The sequence below is a fragment of the Myotis myotis genome, unplaced genomic scaffold (genome assembly GCF_014108235.1).
Source record: "Myotis myotis isolate mMyoMyo1 unplaced genomic scaffold, mMyoMyo1.p scaffold_m19_p_2, whole genome shotgun sequence".
In the NCBI taxonomy this organism is placed as follows: domain Eukaryota; kingdom Metazoa; phylum Chordata; class Mammalia; order Chiroptera; family Vespertilionidae; genus Myotis; species Myotis myotis.
Genome location: NW_023416324.1, coordinates 112,286,989 through 112,309,175, shown reverse-complemented (window position 1 = coordinate 112,309,175; position 22,187 = coordinate 112,286,989). Strand labels below are relative to the sequence as shown.

At 40.6% G+C, this 22,187-nt stretch overlaps 1 protein-coding gene and 1 non-coding gene across 7 annotated transcripts in view; both read right to left on the bottom strand.

Annotated features, from left to right (window-relative positions):
• RNF13 (ring finger protein 13) overlaps positions 1 to 22,187 on the bottom strand; it is a 239,882-nt gene that overhangs the window by 33,378 nt on the left and 184,317 nt on the right. For all 6 annotated transcript variants that reach the window (XM_036348561.1, XM_036348559.1, XM_036348560.1 and 3 more), the window contains one exon: positions 15,503 to 15,596. In XM_036348561.1, the coding sequence (XP_036204454.1) occupies positions 15,503 to 15,596 (94 nt within the window). The remainder of the gene's footprint in view (positions 1 to 15,502; positions 15,597 to 22,187) is intronic.
• LOC118677857 lies at positions 13,512 to 13,618 on the bottom strand. The gene has a single exon (XR_004974581.1). It is a non-coding gene; the product is annotated as a U6 spliceosomal RNA (small nuclear RNA).

Genomic DNA, 22,187 nt, shown 5'->3' with positions numbered 1-22,187 from the left:
GCCACCACAGATGGCTGCCACAAGATGGGGAGGGCAGGGGAGGGCAGTTGTGGGCGATCAGGCTGGCAGGGGAGCGGTTAAGGGGCGATCAGGCTGGCAGGCAGGTGAGTGGTTAGGAGCCAGCAGTCCCAGATTGTGAGAGGTATGTCCGACTGCCGGTTTAGGCCCTAGACCGGGCCTAAACCGGCAGTCAGACATCCCCCGAGAGGTCTCAGATTGAAAAGAGTTCAGGCCGGGCTGGGGGACACACCCACCTCCGTGCATGAATTTCATGCACTGGGCCTCTAGTTGATGATAAAAACTCTAAGCCAAGCATGTCAAACTTGTGCTCATGGGCTGCATGCAACCCAAAATGAATATTTTTGCGGTCTAGCCAATATAACAGTATGTAAGAAACATTTTAATAAAAATTTTGTAACTTAATTTTTATAATATCCTGTTATATATATGTTTTTTTAAATATATTTTATTGATTTTTTACAGAGAGGAAGGGAGAGGGATAGAGAATTAGAAACATTGATCAGCTGCTTCTTGCACACCCCCCTACTGGGGGTGTGCCCGCAACCAAGGTACACGCCTTTGACCGGAATCGAACCTGAGACCCTTCAGTCCGCAGGCCGATGCTCTATCCATTGAGCTAAACCTGTTAGGGCTATATATAGTTATTAATCACGAACTACAACATTCACTAATGACTGATTATTATAATCATGTTGCATTAATTTTCCTTATGAACCTTATGCGCAATCACACCATTTCTCTCTACTAATACTAGCAGCGAATATTTTAGCAGCCTTTCGCCACATCATTAGTCTTGTACTGACTTGTTTGGTGTGAGCAACAGGAAGTATTTCACTTTCAGAGAATAAGAAAAATAGATTTATTTGCGTTACACTTATTTGTGCAGTTATTCAGTGTCTGGTAAGTTAATGTTCAAGAAAAAATATTAATTTTTATTAAAATGTTCTATTATTTTATGTTAATGATTACTCATTTATTTCAGCCCTTTGTATTCAGCATCTCTCTATCGAAATAAACTTACGTTTCTATGAAAATTGAAGCTTTTGTTTTTTTGTGGCCCACATAAGCTTAAACCTTGTTTATTTAGCCTGTGTTAGCCTTTGAGTTTGATATGCTTGCTCTAAGCACAGTGGGAAGAGAGGGAATATACCTCAATGTAAAAAAGGCCACATATGACAAACCCACAGCCAACATCATACTCAATGGGCATTTCACTTAAGATCAGGAACAAGACAAGGGTGTTCATTTTCACCACTCTTATTCAACCTAGCCACAGCAATCAGACATGAATAAATAAAAGACATCTCAGTTGGAAAGGAAGACGTATAACTGTCATTATTTGCAGATGACATGACACTATATAGAGAGAACTCTAAAGATTCCACCAAAAAATTATTAGGACTGATAAATTCAGTTAAGTAGCAGGATACAAAATAAATATCCAGAAATCAGTAGCATTTTTATACACCAATAATAATCTACTAAGGAGGGAAACTAAGAAAACAATCCCCTTTACAATTAAATGAAAAAACAAACAAACCTAGTAATAAATTTAACCAAGGACATAAAAGATCTGTATTCGGAAAATTATAAGACACTGAAGAAACTGAAGAAGATACAAATACTAGTAAGTGGACGCATATGCCATGTTCATGGATAGAAAAAGTTAACATTAAAATTTCCATACTGACTGAAGCAACCTATAGATTCAACACAATTCCTATCAAGATATTAATGGCATATTTCACAGAACTAGGAGAAATATTTTAAACATTTGTATGGAACTACAAAAGATCCTAAATAGCAATAGCCATCTTGAGAATGAAGAACAAAGTTGGAGGAATCACGCTACATAATATCAAACTATTGCAAGGCCATAGTAATCAAAACAGCATGGTGCTGGCATAAAAACAGACATATATAGGTCACTGGAACAGAATAGAGAGCCCAGAAATAAACCCATGCCTTTATGGTCAATTACTATTTGACAAAAGAGACAAAAACATACAATGCGGTAAAGATGGCTTACTCAATATATGGTGTTGGGAAAACTGGATAGATTTGTACAAAAAGTGAAACCAGACCACCTTCTTACACCATACACAAGAATAAACTAAAAATGTATTGAAAACTTAAATGTTAAACTCAAAACCATGTAACTCCCAGAAGAAAACATAGGCAATTAAATCTTGGACATTTATCATTGCTATATTTTTTCTAATATATCTCCTTGGACAAGAGAAACAAAAGAAGAAATAAGCATATGGGACTACATCACACTATAAAGTTTTTGCACAGCAAAGGAAACCAACAAAATGAAAAGACATTCCACTGAATTGGAGAATATATTAATCAATGACACATCTAATAAGGGTTTAATATCCAAAATATATAAAGAACTTATAAAACTCAACAGTAGCCCAGCTGGAGTGGCTCAGTGGTTGAACTTCGACCTATGAACCAGGAGATTGTGGTTCAATTCCTGGTCAGGGCACATGCCCGGGTTATGGGCTCCCAGTATGGGGCATGTTGGAGGCAGCCAATCAATTATTCCTCTCATCATTGATGTTTCCATTTGTCTCTCCCTTCCTCTCTTGAAATCAATTTTAAAAATATATAAAAACAAGCAAACTAACTAAAAGTTCAACACCAAAAAAAGCACCAATCCAATTATCCAAAATATATAAAGAACTCACACAGCTAAACAAAAGGAAGACGATCCAATAAAAAAAAATGGGCAAAGGATCTAAACAGACACTTCTCCAAAGTGGGCATACAGATGGCCAAGAGAGATATGAAAAAATGTTCAAAGTCACTGATCATCAGAGAGATGCAAATTAAAACGACAATGTGTATCACCTCACACCTGTCAGAATGTCTACCATCAATAAATGACAAGTGCTGTGGAGAAAAGGGAACCCTTGTGCACTGTTGATGGGAATGCAGATTGGTGCAACCACTGTGGAAAGCAGTATGGAGTTACCTCAACAAATTAAAAATTGAACTGCCTTATGACCCAATGATACCTCTTCTGGACACCCCTATGTTCACTACAGCATTATTCACAACAGCCAAGATTTGTAAGCAACCCAAGTGCTTATCAATAGATGAATGGATCAAAAAGTTGTACTATGCCTGGCTGGTGTGGTTTGAGCATCGACACATGATCAAGGTTAGATTCCCAGTCAGGGCATATGTCCGGATTGTGGGCTCAATCCCCAGTGGGGGGCATGCAGAAGACAGCTGATCAATGATTCTCATCATTGATGTTTCTATCTCCCCACCCCTTCTTCTCTAAAATTATATATATTAAAGCTGTGGCACATTTACATATGGAATACTACTCAGCTGTTAAGAAAAAGAGAGAGAGTTGGGGGGGGGGGAGAGAGAGAGAGAGAGAGAGAGAGAGAGAGAGAGAGAGAGAGAGAGAGAGAGAAGGAAAATATACCTTTGTGACACTTGGAGAGACCTGGAGAGCATTATGCTAAGTGAAATAAGCCAGTCAGAGAAAGACAAGTACCATATTATTTCACTCATACATGGAATCTAATGAAGAAAATAGACTAATGAACAAAATAGAAACAGACTTATAGATACAGAGAATAAACTGATGGGTTTCAGAGGGGAGTCAGGTTGAGAGGCTGAGTAAAAAAGGTGAAAGGAGTAAGAAAAAAGAAAAGCGCATAGACTCAGACAACAATACAGTGATTACCAGAGGAAAAGGGGTAGTTAAAAAAGGGAAAGGGGAGAATAAATGGTGATGGAAGAGGACTTGACATGGGATGGTAAACACAAAATACAATATACAGATGATGTATTGTAGAATTATATACCTAAAACCTATGTAATTTTATTAACCAATGTTACCCTAATAAGTTCAATTAAAATTTTTAAAAAATTAAAGTAGAGAAGTAATGTCAGCAAGATGGCAGAAATGGACACTCAAGTCTATCTCAACAGACTTAACAATAACAAACAGATCAAATACCTCTGTGAGAAATTTAAAAAGCAGTTAAAAGGTTCCTGCACTCCAGGCAAGGACGAAACCAACAGCATAAAAGCACAGTAAGAAAATTCATGACATTGTCCACTCCTTACACCAGAGGCCCTTTCCCCTGCCATGGCACATTTGGGACTGTCTTCTACCTGAGGACAACAAAGTACAGAATGTATGTCCAAGGTCAGAAGTTTATAGGGGCTGACCAAAAGAATGGTGTCTGTCTTTCTATATCCAAGTATTGACAAGAATGGGGTACAAGGTTGGGGATCCCTGAGAATAAAGACAGCTAATCAACCATGCAATAGAATTTGTAGTACTATAGACACACTAGGTAGAGCTCCAGTGCCACACAAGAGAGACTGTAATATCATAACAGACACCAGAGCAAGCTCCTGAATTTCTTCAGACAGGTAACTACACCCACAGGCCCAAAGAGGATATGCATACCCAGAAAAGGCTTGGGAAGTCTCCCAATCTCTACCTATGCTGAGTCAAAAAAGTTCTACATGTTTGAAATCAGACTGCAAAGTCTCAAAGAGATGAATGATTCTTCAAATGCCAAAATTCTAACAAGAAAAAAATGAGATACATAAGAAATAGAGGAAACATGACTCATTTAATGAACAAATTAAAACTCCAGAAACCAAACCTAAAGAAATGGAAATATATGAATTGCCAAAAATTAAAAAATCAATGAAACTAAAAGTTGATTTACTGAAAAGATCAGCAATATTGACAAACCATTAGGTAGAATAACTAAGAAAAAGACTCAGCTAAAATTATAAATGAAAGAGACATCACAACGGATGTCACAAAAATAAGGATTATAAGAGATTTCTATGGCCCAGTCTGCGTGGCTCAGTGGTTGAGCATTGACCTATGATCCAGTAGGTCACCAGTCAATTCTAGGTCAGGGCAAGTGCCCAGGTTGTGGGCTTGATCCTCAGTAGAGGGCATGCAAAAAGCAGCCCATCAGTGATTCTCTCTCATCCTTGATATCTCTATTTATCCTCTCTTCCTCTCTGAAATCATTTTTTTTTTTAAAAAGAGACTTCTATAAAAAATTATATGCCAGTCAATTAGATAACTGAGAAAATATGGATAAATCCCTAGAATCATAAAACCTACCGAGACTAAATTATTAAGAAAAACTGAACAAACCTATAACCCGTGAAGAGACTGAAGTAGCAATCAAAACCTTTCCAACAAAGAAGAATCCAGAACCAAATGGCTTAACTGGTAAATTATATCAAACTAGAGGAGGGGTGGGCAAACTTTTTGACTCGAGGGCCACAATGGGTTCTTAAACTGGACCGGAGGGCCGGAACAAAAGCATGGATGGAGTGTTTGTGTGGACTAATATAAATTCAAAGTAAACATCATTACATAAAAGGGTACGGTCTTTTTTATTTTTTTTAGTTTTATTCATTTCAAGCGGGCCGGATCTGGCTCACGGGCCGTAGTTTGCCCACAGCTGAACTAGAGGCACAGTGTACAAATTCATGCACGGGTGGGGTTCAGCCAGCCCAGCCCTGATTGGGGCAGATCGGGGCCAGGCCTATCAGGAACAGGAGATGGTAAGAGGTTGACCAGCAGGCCCTGCCCGATTGGAGTGGAGGGGCCGATTGGAGGTGGGACAGGCCATGGGGAGGGACTGTGGGCAGTGGGCCAGCTGGCTCCAATCCCGATTGGGGTGGGGGGGCCAAACAGGGGTCAGCGGCTAGGGGGAGGAGGGGTCGTGGGAGGTTGGCCAGCTGGCTCTGCCCCCAATTGGTGTGAAAAAGCTGATCGGGGGTGGGGACAACTGGGGGGAGGAGCTGCAGGTGGTAGCCACTGGTCTTGCCCCTGATCAGAGTGGAAAGGGCCGATCGGGGGCAGAGCTGGCTGGAGAGAGGGGCTGCGGGCCGATTGTGGTGGTGGGGGCTGATCCAGGGTGGGGAGCCTATCGGAGGCCAGTGGCCGGGAGGGACCGTGGGTGGTTGGCTGGCTGGCCCCACTCCCAATTGGTGTGTGGGGGCCAATTGGGGGCGGGGCCAGCCAGGGGGAGGGGCTGTGGGTCATTGGCCAGCTGGCCCTGCCTCTGATTGGAGTGGGGGGCTGATCAGAGGCAGAGCTGGCTGGAGGAAGGGGCCGGCCGGGGGGAGGGGCCACAAGCTGATGAGGTCGGGGGGCCAAACATGGGTGGGGCCAGCCAGGGGAAGGGGCTGCTGGAGGTGGGGGGGCAATCGGAGGCAGGGCTGGCCAGGGGGAGGGGCTGTGGGCCAATCAGGGTGGGATGGGCTGATCAGGGGCGGGGCCGGCGGGGGAAGGGCTGTGAGGGGGTTGGCTGGCTGCCAAACCCTAGGTCAGGGTGGGAGAGGCCAATGAGGGCAGGGCTAGCCAGTGGGAGGGGACTAGGCCGGTTTGCTGGGTGCAGTGGGTGTCATAGCAACTGGTCATTCTGATCATTACGGTGTTCTTGTCGCTGGCTTTTTATATATATACTAGAGGCCGGATGCACAAAAATTTGTGCACTCGGGGGGGGGGGGTCCCTCAGCCCGGCCTGTGTCCTCTCGCAGTCTGGGACCCCTCGGGAGATAACGACCTGCTGGCTTAGGCCTGCTCCCGGGTGGCAGAGGGCAGGCCCAATCCCTAGGTGCAGCTCCTGGTCGGGCTCAGAGCAGGGCAGATTGGGGACTTGGGGCGCCGCCCCCTGTCATGCACAGAGCAGGGTGGATTGGGGGGTTGGGGCACAGCCCACTGTCACACTCAAGGCAGGGTCTATGGGGAGGTTACGGCGCCACCCCCTGTCACGCACAGAGCCGGGCCAAACAGGGGTTTGGGGCGCTGCCCCCTGTCACGCACAGAGCAGGGCCCATCAGGGGGGTTGGGGCTCCATACCCTGTAGCGCACAGAGCAGGGTCGATCAGGGGGTTGGGGAGCTCCCCCCTGTCACGCACAGAGCAGGGCCCATCAGGGGGTTGGGGAGCTCCCCCCTGTCACGCACAGAGCAGGGCCCATCAGAGGGTTGAGGAGCTCCCCCCTGTCACTCACAGAGTAGGGCCGATAGGGGAGTTGGGGCACTGCCCTCTGTCACACACAGAGCAGGGCGGATCAGGGGGTTGGGGCACCGCCCTCTATCACCTACAGAGCAGGGCCGATCAGGGGGTTGGGGCACCGCCACTGTCACACTCAAGGCAGGGCTGATGGGGAGCTTATGGCTCTACCCTGTCACACACAGAGCAGGGCCCGTGGGGGGGAGGGGGTTGGGGCGCTGCACCCTGTCACACACAGAGCCGCAGGGCGATCAGGGGGTTGGGGAGCTCCCCAGTATCAAGCACAGAGCAGGGCTGATCAGGAGGTTGGGGCGCCTTCCCCTGTTACAAACAGAGCAGGGCCGATAGGGAGGTTGTGGCCCCACTCCCTGTCACACACAGAGCCGCAGGGCGATCAGGGGGTTTGGGGGCTGCCCCCTGTCACGCTGATCCCGGTGCCAGGAGTCCTCGCGGCTCCGCTGATGCTGGTTCTGGGAGGCATATTACCCTTTTACTATATAGGATAGAGGCCTGGTGCACGTGTGGGGGCCGGCTGGTTTGCCCTGAAGGGTGTCCTGGATCAGGGTGGGGGTCCCCACTGGGATGCCTGGCCAGCCTGGGTGAGGGGCTGATGGCTGTTTGCAGCTGGTCACACACCCTTCAGGGTGGGGGTCCCCACTGGGGTGCCTGGCCAGCCTGGGTGAGGGGCTGATGGTTGTTTGCAGGCTGGTCAAGCCCCCCTCCCAGTGGGGACCCTCATCCCATGGAGGTTTGGCCTGCCTGAGTGAGGGGCTGAGGGCCATTTTCAGGCTGGTCAAGTCCCCCCGTGACGGAAGCTCCCAGCCTTTCCTTTCTTTTTTTTTTTTTTATTCTGGGATTTATTTACCTTCTATAATTGAAACTTTGTATCCTTGAGTGGAGTTCAGAGCTGGCCAGGGCGGGTGGGAAGCCTGGCTTCCTCCATCGCCAGGGGCAACCCAAGCCACCTGCTCGCTCCAGCTCTGTGGCCACGACCAGCTGAAAGCAGGTATCTGGGGTTTATTTATCTTCTATAATTGAAACTTTGTTGCCTTGAGTGGAGCTCAGATCTGGCCGCGGCAGGCAGGAAGCTTGGCTTCCTCCATCACTGGAGCAACCAAGCCTGCTTGCTCCAGCTCTGTGGCTGCCGGCTGCCATCTTGGTTGGGTTAATTTGCATATAGTCACTCTGATTGGCTGGTGGGCATGGCTTAAGGTGTAGCGAAGGTATGGTCAATTTGCATGTTTGTCTTTTATTAGTGTAGATAGATACTCAAAGAAGAATCAATACCACTGTGTCTCAAACTCTTCTAAAAGAATCAAATAGGAAGAAATACTCCCAAACTCATTCAATGAAGCCAGCATTACCCTGACATCAAAAGAATGAGATTGGACCTATATATAAACATTAACTCAAAATAGATTAAATATCTAAACATAATTCCTAAAACTATTAAACTGCTAGAAGAAAATGTAGGGAACAGCTTCAGGTCACTGGATTGGCAGTGATACCTTGGGTATGATACCAAAAGCATAGGCAGCTATACAAAGAGTAGACAAAGTAAAAACCTAACAATTATACCAAACTTCAAACTTCTGCATGTCAAGGGAAACAATTAGGTTGAAAAGGCAACCTATGAATGAAAGAAAATAACTGCAAATCTAATAAGGAATTAATACCCAAAATATATATATGGAATTTCTACAACTCAACAATTAAAAACTGGGTAAAGAACCTGAATAACTGGGAACCAAGATGGCGGCATAGGTTAACGCCGGAGTTTGCTGCCTCGAACAACCACTTCAAAAGTGAAACTAAAAGACGGAACGGACATCACCCAGAACCACAGGAACGCTGGCTGAGTGGAAGTCCTACAACTAGGAAAGAGAAACACATACCGACACTCAGAGGAGGCGCAGTGCTGAAGTCAAATACTGAGGTGTGGAGTGCATGCAGAGCGGGCTGGTGGCTGAGGGCGCGGTTGGTGTTTTCAATCGGGAGGGAGTCGCAGACTCTGAGCTCCAGATCTGGGCGAGTCTTTAGGGACCCTGACTCAAACGGGAGAAGCGGGACTGTCTGGCTTCGGTCGGAGCAAGTGCAGCTTTCTCTCCGAGGTTTGCAGCGGTTGCTGGGATTCAGAGAGGCAGAGCCCCTGGGGACAGGACTGAGAGCAGCCATAACTGCTCTCTCCGGCCCACCCTGTTGATCCCGTGCGACCCACCCGCCCCGCCAAAGCCCTGCACAGAGGCATTTGCCGGATAGCCTCAGGCAAATGCCAGATTAGCACCTCCCTAGAGGACAGAAGTTCTCTCACTGCAGACACAGCTGATTCTCACAGCCACTTGGCCTGGAGGTCAAATCCCCCCTAGTATTAGCTACAACAATCAAGGCTTAACTACAAGACTGCGCACAAAGACCACTACGGGGTGCACCAAGAAAGCATAACAAAATGCGGAGACAAAGAAACAGGACAGAATTGTCAATGGAAGATATAGAGTTCAGAACCACACTTTTAAGGTCTCTCAAGAACTGTTTAGAAGCCGCCGATAAACTTAATGAGATCCTCGAGAAATCTAATGAGACCCTCGATGTTGTGATAAAGAACCAACTAGAAATTAAACATACACCGACTGAAATAAAGAATACTATACAGACTCCCAACAGCAGACCAAAGGAGCGCAAGAATCAAGTCAAAGATTCAAAATGCGAAGAAGCAAAAAACACCCAACCGGAAAAGCAAAATGAAAAAAGAATCTGAAAATACGAAGATAGTGTAAGGAGCCTCTGGGACAGCTTCAAGCGTGCCAACGTCAGAATTATGGGGGTGCCAGAAGATGAGAGAGAGCAAGATATTGAAAACCTATTTGAAGAAATAATGACAGAAAACTTCCCCCACCTGGTGAAAGAAATAGACTTACAGGTCCAAGAAGCGCAGAGAACCCCAAACAAAAGGAATCCAAAGAGGACCACACCAAGACACATCATAATTAAAATGCCAAGAGCAAAAGACAAAGAGAGAATCTTAAAAGCAGCAAGAGAAAGAAACTCAGTTACCTACAAGGGAATACCCATACGACTGTCAGCTGATTTCTCAACAGAAACTTTGCAGGCCAGAAGGGAGTGGCAAGAAATATTCAAAGTGATGAATACCAAGAACCTACAACCAAGATTACTTTATCCAGCAAAGCTATCATTCAGAATTGAAGGTCAGATAAAGAGCTTCACAGATAAGGAAAAGCTAAAGGAGTTCATCACCACCAAACCAGGATTATATGAAATGCTGAAAGGTATCCTTTAAGAAGAGGAAGAAGAAGAAAAAGGTAAAGATACAAATTATGAACAACAAATATGCATCTATCAACAAGTGACTCTAAGAATCAAGTGAATAAATAATCTGATGAACAGAATGAACTGGTGATTATAATAGTATCAGGGACATAGAAAGGGAATGGACTGACTATTCTTGGGGGGGAAAGGGGTGTGGGAGATGCGGGAAGAGACTGGACAAAAATGGTGCACCTATGGATGAGGACAGTGGGTGGGGAGTGAGGGTGGAGGGTGGGGCGGGAACTGGGAGGAGGGGAGTTTTTTTGGGGGGGAAGAGGAACAAATGTAATAATCTGAACAATAAAGATTTAATTAAAAAGAAAATGTATTAAAAAAAAAATAAAGAACCTGAATGGACATTTCTCCAAATAAAATATACAAAGGGCTAGTAAGCACATGAAAAGATACTCAGGCCCTAGCTGGTTTGGCTCAATGGATAGAGCATCAGCCTGAAGACTAAAGGGTCCCGGGTTTGATTTCGGTCAAGGGCACGTACCTCAGTTTCAGGCTTGATCCCAGCCATTCTCACATCTATGTTTCTCTCTCTCTGTCTGTCTCTCTCCCTCCCTTACACTCTCTCTAAAAAATAAAAAAATCAATGGAGCTTAGCTGGCGTGGCACAGTGGTTGAGCGTCAATCTATGAACCAGGAGGTCACAATTTGATTCCCAGTCAGGGCATATGCCTGGATTGTGGGCTCATTCCCAGTGTGGGGCGTTTCTCTCTCTCTCTCTCTCTCTCTCTCTCTCTCTCTCTCTCTCTCTCTCTCTCTCTCTCTCTCTCTCTCGTCAGGGCTTGGGCCAGGGAGGAGCCTGCAACAGAGGTACGTGCCCTTGACTGGAATCGAACCTTCAGGACCCTTCAGTTCACAGGCTGACGCTCTATCCACTGCGACAAACCGACTAGGGCTAAAATATAAACTTTAAACACCTTAACTGTACCCCATCTTACAGAATCAATTCAGGTGGATTAAATACCCAAAAATGAAAGGCAAAACTATAAAGCTTTCAGATGATAATATAATATTTCTATGATCTTGAGCTAGGAAGGAAGTTCTTTTAAAACATGCAAAAATACCACCATAAAGATGAGAACTTTAGTCCTGTGAAAAAAATAAGCCATAAACAAGAGGACAGTTAAAATTAGTAAAGAACTTATTTAACACATACCACACAACTCTGGGGTGGGGGTTGTGGGAATATATAAAGAATCCCTCCCTACATATGAAAGAGGGGGAGGGGATAACCTTACAGAAAAATGACATGAAAGTTAATTCATGAAAGTGAAAATCTAACTGGTAAATAAAAAATTTAAAAAAAACAGGTACTTAACCTCATTGGTAAGGAGAAAAATGTAAGTTAAAACTATGACATATCTTTATAAACTGATGCCTTTTACTAAAATTTACGAATGTATCAGTACAAAATAGTAGTACGTATGTGATACAACAGGAACTCCTATACCCTGTGGGTGGGAGTATAAATTGGTAACATCATTACTTTGGAAATGATTTTGCACTATCTAATAAAATTGAAGATAGGTATATCCTATGATCCAGCTAATCTACTTCTAGGTATATACCCTAAAGAAATTCATGCTCATATAAACCAGAATGTAAAAAATGTTCTTAAAAGTGTGGTCTGTAATAGCCCTAAACTCAAAACAAAACAAATAACTGTTAATAGTAAAATGGATAAATTAATATATTTGTACAATGGAATGAAAGTAAGTGAACTGTACAAATACATGCTATAAAGTATATTAATTTCACCAAAAATATCTGTTACTAAAAGAGGTAAAACAAATGCAATTCAAAAAAAGGGAAGAGTAAATCATACTGTTTTGATTGCATATTGTTTTTGGAATGCATGCATAGATAGTAAAACTTAAGAGAAAAGTAATGAATGATTATCATAAGCCAGGAGAATAATTACTTCCCACATGTTGAAAAAAGGATAATGATCTAGAAGGGGACACAGTCACTTCTGGGGTGCTAGTACCATTCTATTTCTTGAACTGGATGGTTCCTGAAATATATGTCATATACTTTTCTGAATATGTAATACTTTACATTGTTTTTTAAAAGAATGGATGGTAAGAATAAACACTGCTCCATACAGATAAACATGGCTAGAGAAAAATCAGTTATGCTGATTGGTTCATAACCAAGAACCTTAAAGAAGGTTCAGGCTGCCAGGCAACCAACCATATTTTATTTCCCTAGTCCCGTGGTCGGCAAACTGCGGCTCTTTGGCCCCTTGAGTGTGGCTCTTCCTAAGCCTTAGGAGTACCCTAATTAAGTTAATAACAATGTACCTACCTATATAGTTTAAGTTTAAAAAATTTGGCTCTCGAAATTTCAATCGTACTGTTGATACTTGGCTCTGTTGACTAATGAGTTTGCCAACCACTGCCCTAGTCCATCTGCCTGCCTACTCTCCTAGAAGAAATTATACCTTTTTGTTATTAAACCTCCAACATCTCCTGTCCGATCCTCACCTTCAGTCTATGGTTGTGTTTCCTACCTCACTGGAAAGTATGGGAGTAAAGAACACTTCTACACACTCGCCACCATAAATACCCATCTACCAGGATTTTGTACCCACATATTTTGCCTTTCCTTAGCTCAGTTCTCTAATGCCAATCCACGTATTTGTGTACCAGATCCTATGCTTTCTTCCTTTCTCAGAGACATTATAGCCACTCACCCATCAGTCACCTACATCATCAATTTATTTCAGCAAACATGCTGTTATTTCTTGACCCAACTTCTCCCACCAGCTACTGCCCCATATATTTGTCCCCTTTGTAGTTGATTTTCTTAAAATTATCTATCTGTAGTTACTGTCTCCAATCCCTCTCCTCCCATTTCCTCTTAAACCCACCAAAATCAGGTTTTGGCCTGACCACTGTCAAAACTGCTCACTTAAGATAATCATAACCTCTAATGATCAATTGTCATGCTCATGTTCCTTATGTGTCAGGAGCATTTGACATGTGACACAGGTTACCACTCCTTGCTCCTTAATAGATTTACATCACTTGGTTTCTGATAAAACCATTCTCTTCTGCTTTTTCCTTAGTATAACTGGTCACTCCTTGTCAGTTTCCACTGCTGATCTCATTTTTTTTTTTAATATGGAACGCTTCATAAATTTGCGTGTCATCCTTGTCCAGGGGCCATGATAATCTTCTTTGTGTCATTCCAATTTTAGTATATATGCTGCTCAAGCGAGCACCTGATCTTGCTTTTTAATTAATGTTGGGATAGCCCAATATATGTTTGGTATTCTTCTGTCAATCTATACTCAATCTCTTGTCAATCTCATCCACTCTCATGATTTAAATACATCTTTATACCAATATTTTCAGTTCAGACACCTCTCTTAAACTCCAGAGTCATTTATAATGTCTAGTAGACATTTGAAATTCCATGTCCAAAACTATTTTGTACTTTTTCCCTCAAAACCTGCTCTACCATTTATTAACCACCTTTATTTCTCTTTAGGGTAATCTCATCCTTCCTGTTACTGAGACCAAAAAATCTGGAGTCATCCTTGTTTCCTCTCCCAACATCAGTAAATCCAGTGTATTCCATCTGCTAAATATAACCAGAATTTAAGATTTTTTCACCTCCTCAACTGCTACCCCATAGTCCAAACCACATTATATCTCACTTGGATTACTAAAGGAGCCTCCTATCTGGTCTCTCTGCTTATACTCTTAAGCCCTCTACATGCTATACTTAACATAGCAGCGGAAAAATCCTTTTAAGGTTTAATTTGGATCTCATCTTTCCTGTTTCAAATTCTTCAGTGGTTACTCATCTTACTCAGAGGAAAAGTATAGCATCTTACTTACTATGCATGCCCTAGCCCAGGACAACATCAACATTTTTTTTCTGAGGTAAGAAAACACAAAAGTAAACACACAATATGGAGCCTAAAAAAGTGATTCCTAAAGCCAGTCCTCAAACTACTTCTGGTCCATGAACAGCTTTTATTTAACCTTCACTGTGTGATAACAGTGCAGTGCATTTTTATAAATGTCTCTTTTTTAAAACATTTGCTTTTTTCTATGTTTTGTTGTTAAATTTTATATTTTTCATAAAATAATAGTTATAAATGGGAGGTTTTTAAAACATTTTATTACTTAAAAAATAAAAATCTGGCAGAACTAAGTTTTAATGATTTTTTTTCTATTTCTCCTTTCTACTCTCTATACATTTTCTTCGCTGAATTAAAAAACAGAACATTTGTACTGGTATATGAAATTGAAAAGTCTGGGAACTGCTAGCCAAAAGGATTTAACAAGCACATACCTGCACTGGAAGCCCACTAAAGCACAGGTAGGAGAAGCTATATTGGTTAGAGTATTAGACCCACACCCCTCTCAAGCTCTGTCAGTACTAGCTATGTGACATTAGTTTTTTGCCTCTCTGACCCTCTAGTTCAGGGGTCCTCAAACTACGGCCCATGGGCCACATGCAAATACAAACATTGTATTTGTTCCCGTTTTGTTTTTTTACTTCAAAATAAGATATGTGCAGTGTGCATAGGAATTTGTTCATAGTTTTTTTTTTTAAACTATAGTACGGCCCTCCAACAGTCTGAGGGACAGTGAACTGGCCCCCTGTTTAAAAAGTTTGAGGACACCTGCTCTAGTTCTTTATCTATAATACCCATTATAGTATCCATTTCAGAGAAATGTGAAAATTGAATGAGATGATACATTTAAAACATAATGATACCCAATAGCTACCTATGTGTTTAGTTAATGCAGTGTTGTATGGTGGGAGAGAGAGTGGGAAGGAGGTCAGTGGGAGCAGGCCACCCTAGCACAGAGAAGGATTTTATCCACTGATGTTTAGAACTACTAGTACATGATGATAATAAAAAGCATTTGGTAAGTTTCACTACTGCTTTTAAGTTCTCTGAAGACAATGTACCCTACTTGCCTTCATGAGGATATACCACAGCAAAAGAACATCTCCCACATCCACTCATTCATTATTGAGGGTTAGGCACAGTGTATGGCAAGGACTCAAAAAGTAGTATTAAGAGTATGGTCACCATGTACTCTTAAATAAACAGGGTAATTATTTAGAAAATAAAAATATTCACCTTTTTTGAATTTATGTATAGGGAGTTTCTTAAGTTGATCTTTATGAAGTCTGTTTCTTCTAGCTCTATGTCTATCCTGGAAAAATTTTGTGATCTAAAAATAAAAGGGAAGACAAGGCATCAGATATTAAACATGCAAATAGAAAATGGCCATTAAAATAACAAATATCTTTTAAATTTCTGGATATCTGCTGGAAATAAATTCAATTTACTTAAATCCTAATGGCAGAATTAATTAAAGCATTAAACTATATTAGTAATTAATTATTCCATTAAATTTCTTTTGAATTTTTATTCATTGACCTAAATGATCTTTAATTTACTCTGACGAAAACATTATAAATAACATATGTTTGTTTGAAAAAATACAAATTGTAAACTACATGTTACAAAGAAGATCAAAAGAATGGGAGGGTTGGAATTCCTATAATTATAAACTAAAAAATTTTTCAAAAATACACTTGTTAGTCACTACACTTTCAGTCCTAGAAGAAAAATACAGAACACCCCTAATACAAATATTCAGAAATGCTAGATAACATGCAAAGATTTTTAACTATAAATTAATATGCTTGCAAGAATAAAAAGGAAGTTCACAGGGCTTGAAGCAAATGCCAAAAGCAACATCCATAAAAGAAAACTTTGACAAATTTAACTACATCAATGTGAAGGACTTCTGTCCTCAACAGTGTTAAAAGATAAAGACAAGACACAGACTGGGGGAGAATATTTGCAAACTGTATATCTGATAAGGATTTGTATCCAGAATATAAAAAGAACTCAAAACTCAATAAGAAAACAAGCAACCCAATAGAAAAAAAATGAGCACAATATTTGAATAAACACTTCACCACAGAAGATCTAAAGATGGCATATAATCACTTGAAGAAATGCTCAACAAATTACTCAATAGGAAACTAAAATTCAAATCACAAATACCACTATACACCTATTAGAATGACTAAAATTAGAAAGACTGACTATACCAAGTATTGGCAAGGAAGCAGAGACACTCGCACTCTGGTACACTAATGGTAGACTGTAAAATGGCACCACCATGTTGAAAAATAGTTTGGTGATTTCTCATAAATTTAAATACACATTTACCATTTGACCCAATCATCCCACTCCTATTTACATTCACCCAAATAGCATATAGCCACATGACAATTTGAATACAAAAGTCCATGTCCAAATGTTCATGTCAGCTTTATTTGTAAGAGCCAAAAATTATGAACCCAAATATCCATCAATAGGTAAATAGATAAACAAAATTGTAGTATATACATACAATGGAAGATAACCCGGCTATAAAAAGAAATAATTAATGTACTCAATAACATATATGAATATCACAATAATTCTGAAAGAAAGAAGGCAGACACAAAAGATTACATAATTTATTATTCCATGTATATAAAATTGTAGAAAATCTAAAAGCAGATCTGTGGTTGACTAAAGTTGGAGGTGAGTAGGACATGAAATTGGAAGAGGTTAGAGGGAGGATTACCAAGGAGCATGAGAAAACTTTTTGAACTGATCAATAAATCTTGCTTGTGGTGGTGGCTTCACAGATATACATATATCAAAACTTGCCAAATTATAAATTTAAATGTGTGAGGTTTATTATATGTCAATCATACATCAGTAAATGCTTAAAAAAAATTAACAGTGACCACAAAGACTATAATGTAAGCTTTCAACCAGTAGCAGAAACAGAGAGATGAGAGAGAGAGACAGAGACAGAGAGAATGAGAATAAATAAAAATTGGGTAACCCAAATTTACAGAGAAGAAAAAAAAACAATAAAAATTAAATAATAGAAATTAGTCCAATAATATATAATACATGATTATATATTATTCATAAAAATGTAAATGGATTAAATCCACCAGTGTTTTAAAAGAGTGCATCATAGTATATAAAGAAAAAGTGACACCATATGCTATTAACTCTTTAAGACAAAAATAAAGGTAGAGATTAAAGATGGTGGCAGAGTAAGTGGGTACAGCACAGACATGCTCCCCAGAACAAACTGGAATTACAACTAAAATATAGAAAAACTTCCTGAATAATCAATGGAAGACTCACAGGAGAAAAAAATGATACCTGAGGACCGAAAGTGGAGACCACATAGACTCTGGTAGGAGGGGAGGAGGGGTGAAAAGTCTGGCCAGGCACGTACAGACAGCAACTAAAGTCCCAGAGAGAGATCTCAGCTGTTGCCACTGAGAACTCTGGGATCTAATCCACAAACTGGACTCCCAGCAGAGAGTACCACAACTGAGAAGGGTACCCACATAACATCTGGCTATGAAAAACAGTGGGTCGCTGTTTACCAAGGAGTAACAGCTGAAAATTCAGACACCCTCTTAAAGGACCAAAACACAAGGTTCCCTGTGGAGCCACCTACCTTGTGCTCTGGCAGAGGGAGGACAGAGTGGATTGGAGCTATGTGAGCAGAAGCCAGACACCCCAGTTTCCTGTGCTGAGTCATTCCCTCATGCAGCAGAGAGCATCTTTCCCATAAAGACATTTGCCTTCCCTGAGGGGAAGACAGTTGACCCATCCTATTGGAAAACACCTTGCCCTGAGGCCACTTAACACATTGTTTGCGGGTAGTTTTTATCGCGCGCTAACAGGTGGCACGGGCCATTTTTGCTAATTTTTTGCACAAATGGCAACGTTCAGTAAAATTACAATAACTTTAGTTTATGTATTTATACGTTACCCGCATTCTACCGCTAGTCTATAAAAAACGTATTAATACGTGTCCTGCACTCTACTACCAGTCAACGTAAAACATTTAAGTAAAACGTATAAATACGTTTCCTGCATACAATGTGTTAAGAGACTAAAACTAACAATTAGTCTCCAGGCAGAAGCAACTGCCCCACTCTGTTGAAAAAAACTCCCACCACAGCTGAGGATGATTGCCTGGGGGCAATTCAAGATGGAATCCTATCAGTTTGTAGGCAGAGTGAGTCTCTGGAGAATTTTATTCCTTGACTGATCTAATTAGTCAGAAACAGCATTTGATAATGTCTTGCACTAGAGATTGAAAAGCATAGAGTAGTGGTCAGCAAACTGTGGCTCGCAAGACACATGCGGCTCTTTGAACCCTTGAGTGTGGCTCTTGAGCCGGTTTGCCAACCACTGGCATAGAGGATCTACCTAATACATAGTCAGAAACACAAACAGGCAGACAAAATGAGGAGACAAAGAAAACCCCCAAATGAAAGAACAAGAGAATTCCCTAGAAGAAGAGATAAATGAAACAGAGATAAGAAATTTATCTGAAACATAGTTCAGAGTAAAGATGGTAAAGATGTTCAAAAGCATAAAAAAAGATATAGCAACTATGAAAAAAGAACAGCCAGAAATAAAGAATGACATAACACAAATAAAGAACACAATGGAAGTAATACACAACAGATTAGGGAAAGCTGAGGATCGAATCAGTGAATTGGAAGATAAGGTTGAAAAAAATCAACCAGAGAACCAAAAAGAAAAAAGCAATTAAAACAATGGAAAGACAGCTTAAGGGACCTGTGGGACAATGTTAAAGGTAACAATATTAGAATAGTAGGTGTGCCAGAAGAGGCAGAAAGGGAGAAAAGGATAGAGAATGTGTTTGAAGAAATAATGGTAGAAAACTTCTCTACCTAGAGAAGAAAAAAGTCACACAGTTCAGGAGGCACAGAGAACCCCAAGCAAGAAGAACCCAAGCAGACCCACGCCCAGACAAATCATAATTAAAATGCCAAAAGTTAAAGATAAAGAGAGAATCTTAAAGGCAGCAAGAGAAAAGCAAACTGTTACCTACAAAGGAGCTCCCATAAGGCTGACACCGGGTTTCTCATCAGAAACTCTACAGGCCAGAAGGGAATGACATGAAATCCTCAAGGTAATGGAAAACAAGGATCTGAGATCAAGATTACTATATCCAGCAAGGCTATCATTCAAAATAGACGGTCAAATAAAGAGCTTTCCAGACAAAAAGAGGCTAAAGGAGTACATCACCAGTAAGCCAGCATTACAAGAAATGCTAAAGGGACAACTGTAATGAGAAGAAAAAAAGGGAGAAACCGAGTCATACAGAAAAAAATGTTAATAATATATAAGTACCTGTCAATAATAACCCTAAATGTAAATGGATTAAATGCTCCAATCAAAAGGCATAGAGTAGTGAATGAATACAAAAACATGACCCAACTATATGTTGTCTAAAAGAGACCCACCTCACAACTAAAGACTCACAGGATGAGAGTGAAGGGATGGGAAAAATGTTTCCATGCAAATGAAACAGAAAAAAAAAAAAAAGCTGGAGTAGCAATACTCCTATCTGACAAAATAGACTTCAAAATGAAGGCCATCACAAGAGACAACAAAGGTCACTACATAATACTAAAGGAATCAATCCAAAAAGAGGATATAACTGTGGTAAACATATATGCACCCAATATAGGAGCACCTAAATAAATAAACTTTTAGAGGACTTTAAGGGAGAGGTCAACAACAATACAGTCATAGTAGGGGAATTTAACATTCTGCTGACTTCACTGGACAGATCTTCCAGACAAAAACTTAACAAGGAAACAGTGACTCTAAAGGCTACACTAGATCAGATGATTTAATTGACATTTATAGAACATTTTAACCCAAAGCAACAGAATATACATTCTTCTCAAGTGCACATGGATCATTCACAAAGATAGACCACATGTTAGGACACAAAACAAGTCTCTGCAAGTTCAAGATGATTAAAATCATATCAAGCATCTTCTCAAATCACAGTGGAGTGAATTTAAAAATCAACTATAGTAAAAACTCCCCAAGAGTTTTACCAAACATTCAAGGAAGAACTAAAACCTATCCTCCTCAGACTATTCTAAAAAATTCAAGAGGAAGGAGTACTTCCAAGCTCATCCTATGAAGCCAGCATCACCCTAATACCAAAACCAGATAAAGACAACACAATGAAAGAAAATTACCAATATCCCTCATGAACATAGATGCCAAAATCTTCAACAAAATTCTAGAAAATCGGAACCAGCAGTACATCAGAAAGATCATACACCATGACCAAGTAGGTTTTATCCTGGGGATGCAAGGATGGTACAATATCTGCAAATCAATAAACGTGATACATCACATAAACAAACTGAGAGAGAAAAATCACAGTCATATTGATTGATGCAGAAAAAGCATTTGACAAAATCCAGCACCCTTTCCTGATAAAAAACTTTCAGCAAGGTGGGAATAGAAGGATAATACCTCAACATAATAAAAGCCACATATGACAAACCCACAGCCAACACTGTACTCAATGGGCAAAAACTAAAACCATTTCCCCTAAGATCAGGAACAAGACAGGGATGCCCAGTCTCACCACTCCTGTTTGATATAGTACTGGAGGTACTAGCCATTGTGATCAGAAAAGAAGAAGAAATAAAAGGCATCTAAATTGGAAAAGAAGAAGTAAAACTATCCTTATTCGCAGATGACATGATACTGTACATAGAAAACCCTAAAGACTCCATCAAAAAATTATTAGACTTAATAAATGAATTCGGCAATGTAGCAGGATACAAAATTAATGCCAAGAAATCTATGGCATTTCTATATACTAATAGTGAACTTACAGAAAGAGAGGCTAAAAAAGCAATCCCATTTACCATTGCACCAAAAAAATTAAGATACCTAGGAATAAACTGAACTAAGGAGGTAAAAAACCTCTACTCAGAAAACTACAGGATGTTGAAAAAAGAGATAGAAGAAGACATAAACAGATGTAAGAACATACTGTGTACATGTAATGGTAGAATCAACTCATTAAAATGTCCATACTACCCAAAGCAATCTATAGATTCAATGCATTCCCCATTAAAATACCAAGAGCATATTTCACAGATCTAGAAAGAACTCTCCAAAAATTCATCTGGAATAAAAAAAACAAAAACAACCACCATGAATAGCTGCAGCGATCCTGAGAAAGAAGAAAGTAGGTGAGATATACCATATATCAAGCTGTATTACAAAGCCACTGTTCTCAAAACTGCCTGGTACTGGCACAAGAACAGACATACAGATCAATGGAATAGAATAGAGAACCCAGAAATAGACCCAAACCACTATGCTCAATTAATATTTGACAAAGGAGGAAAGAACATACAATGGAGTCAAGACAGTCTCTTTAATAAATGGTACTGGGAAATTTGGTCAAACACATGCAAAAAAAATGAAACAAGACCACCAACTTACACCATACACAAAAATAAACTCAAAATGGATAAAGGACTTAAATGTAAGACAGGAAACCATAAAAATATTAGAGGAATCCAAAGGCAGAAAAATCTCAGACATATGCCGAAGCAATTTCTTCACCAATACCACTCCTAGAGCAATGGAACCTAAAGAGAAAATAAATAAATGGGACTACATCAAAATAAAAAACTTCTGTACAGCAAAAGAAACCATCAACAAAACAACAAGAAAGCCCACTGCATGGGAGAACATATTTGCAAATGCTATCACTGATAAGGGTTTAATCTCCAACATTTACAGGAAACTAATACTACTTAACAAAAGGAAGACAAACAACCCAGTAAAAAAATGGGCAAAGGACCTCAATAGCTACTTTTGAAAGAAGACATAAGGAAGGCCAAGAGACATATGAAAATAT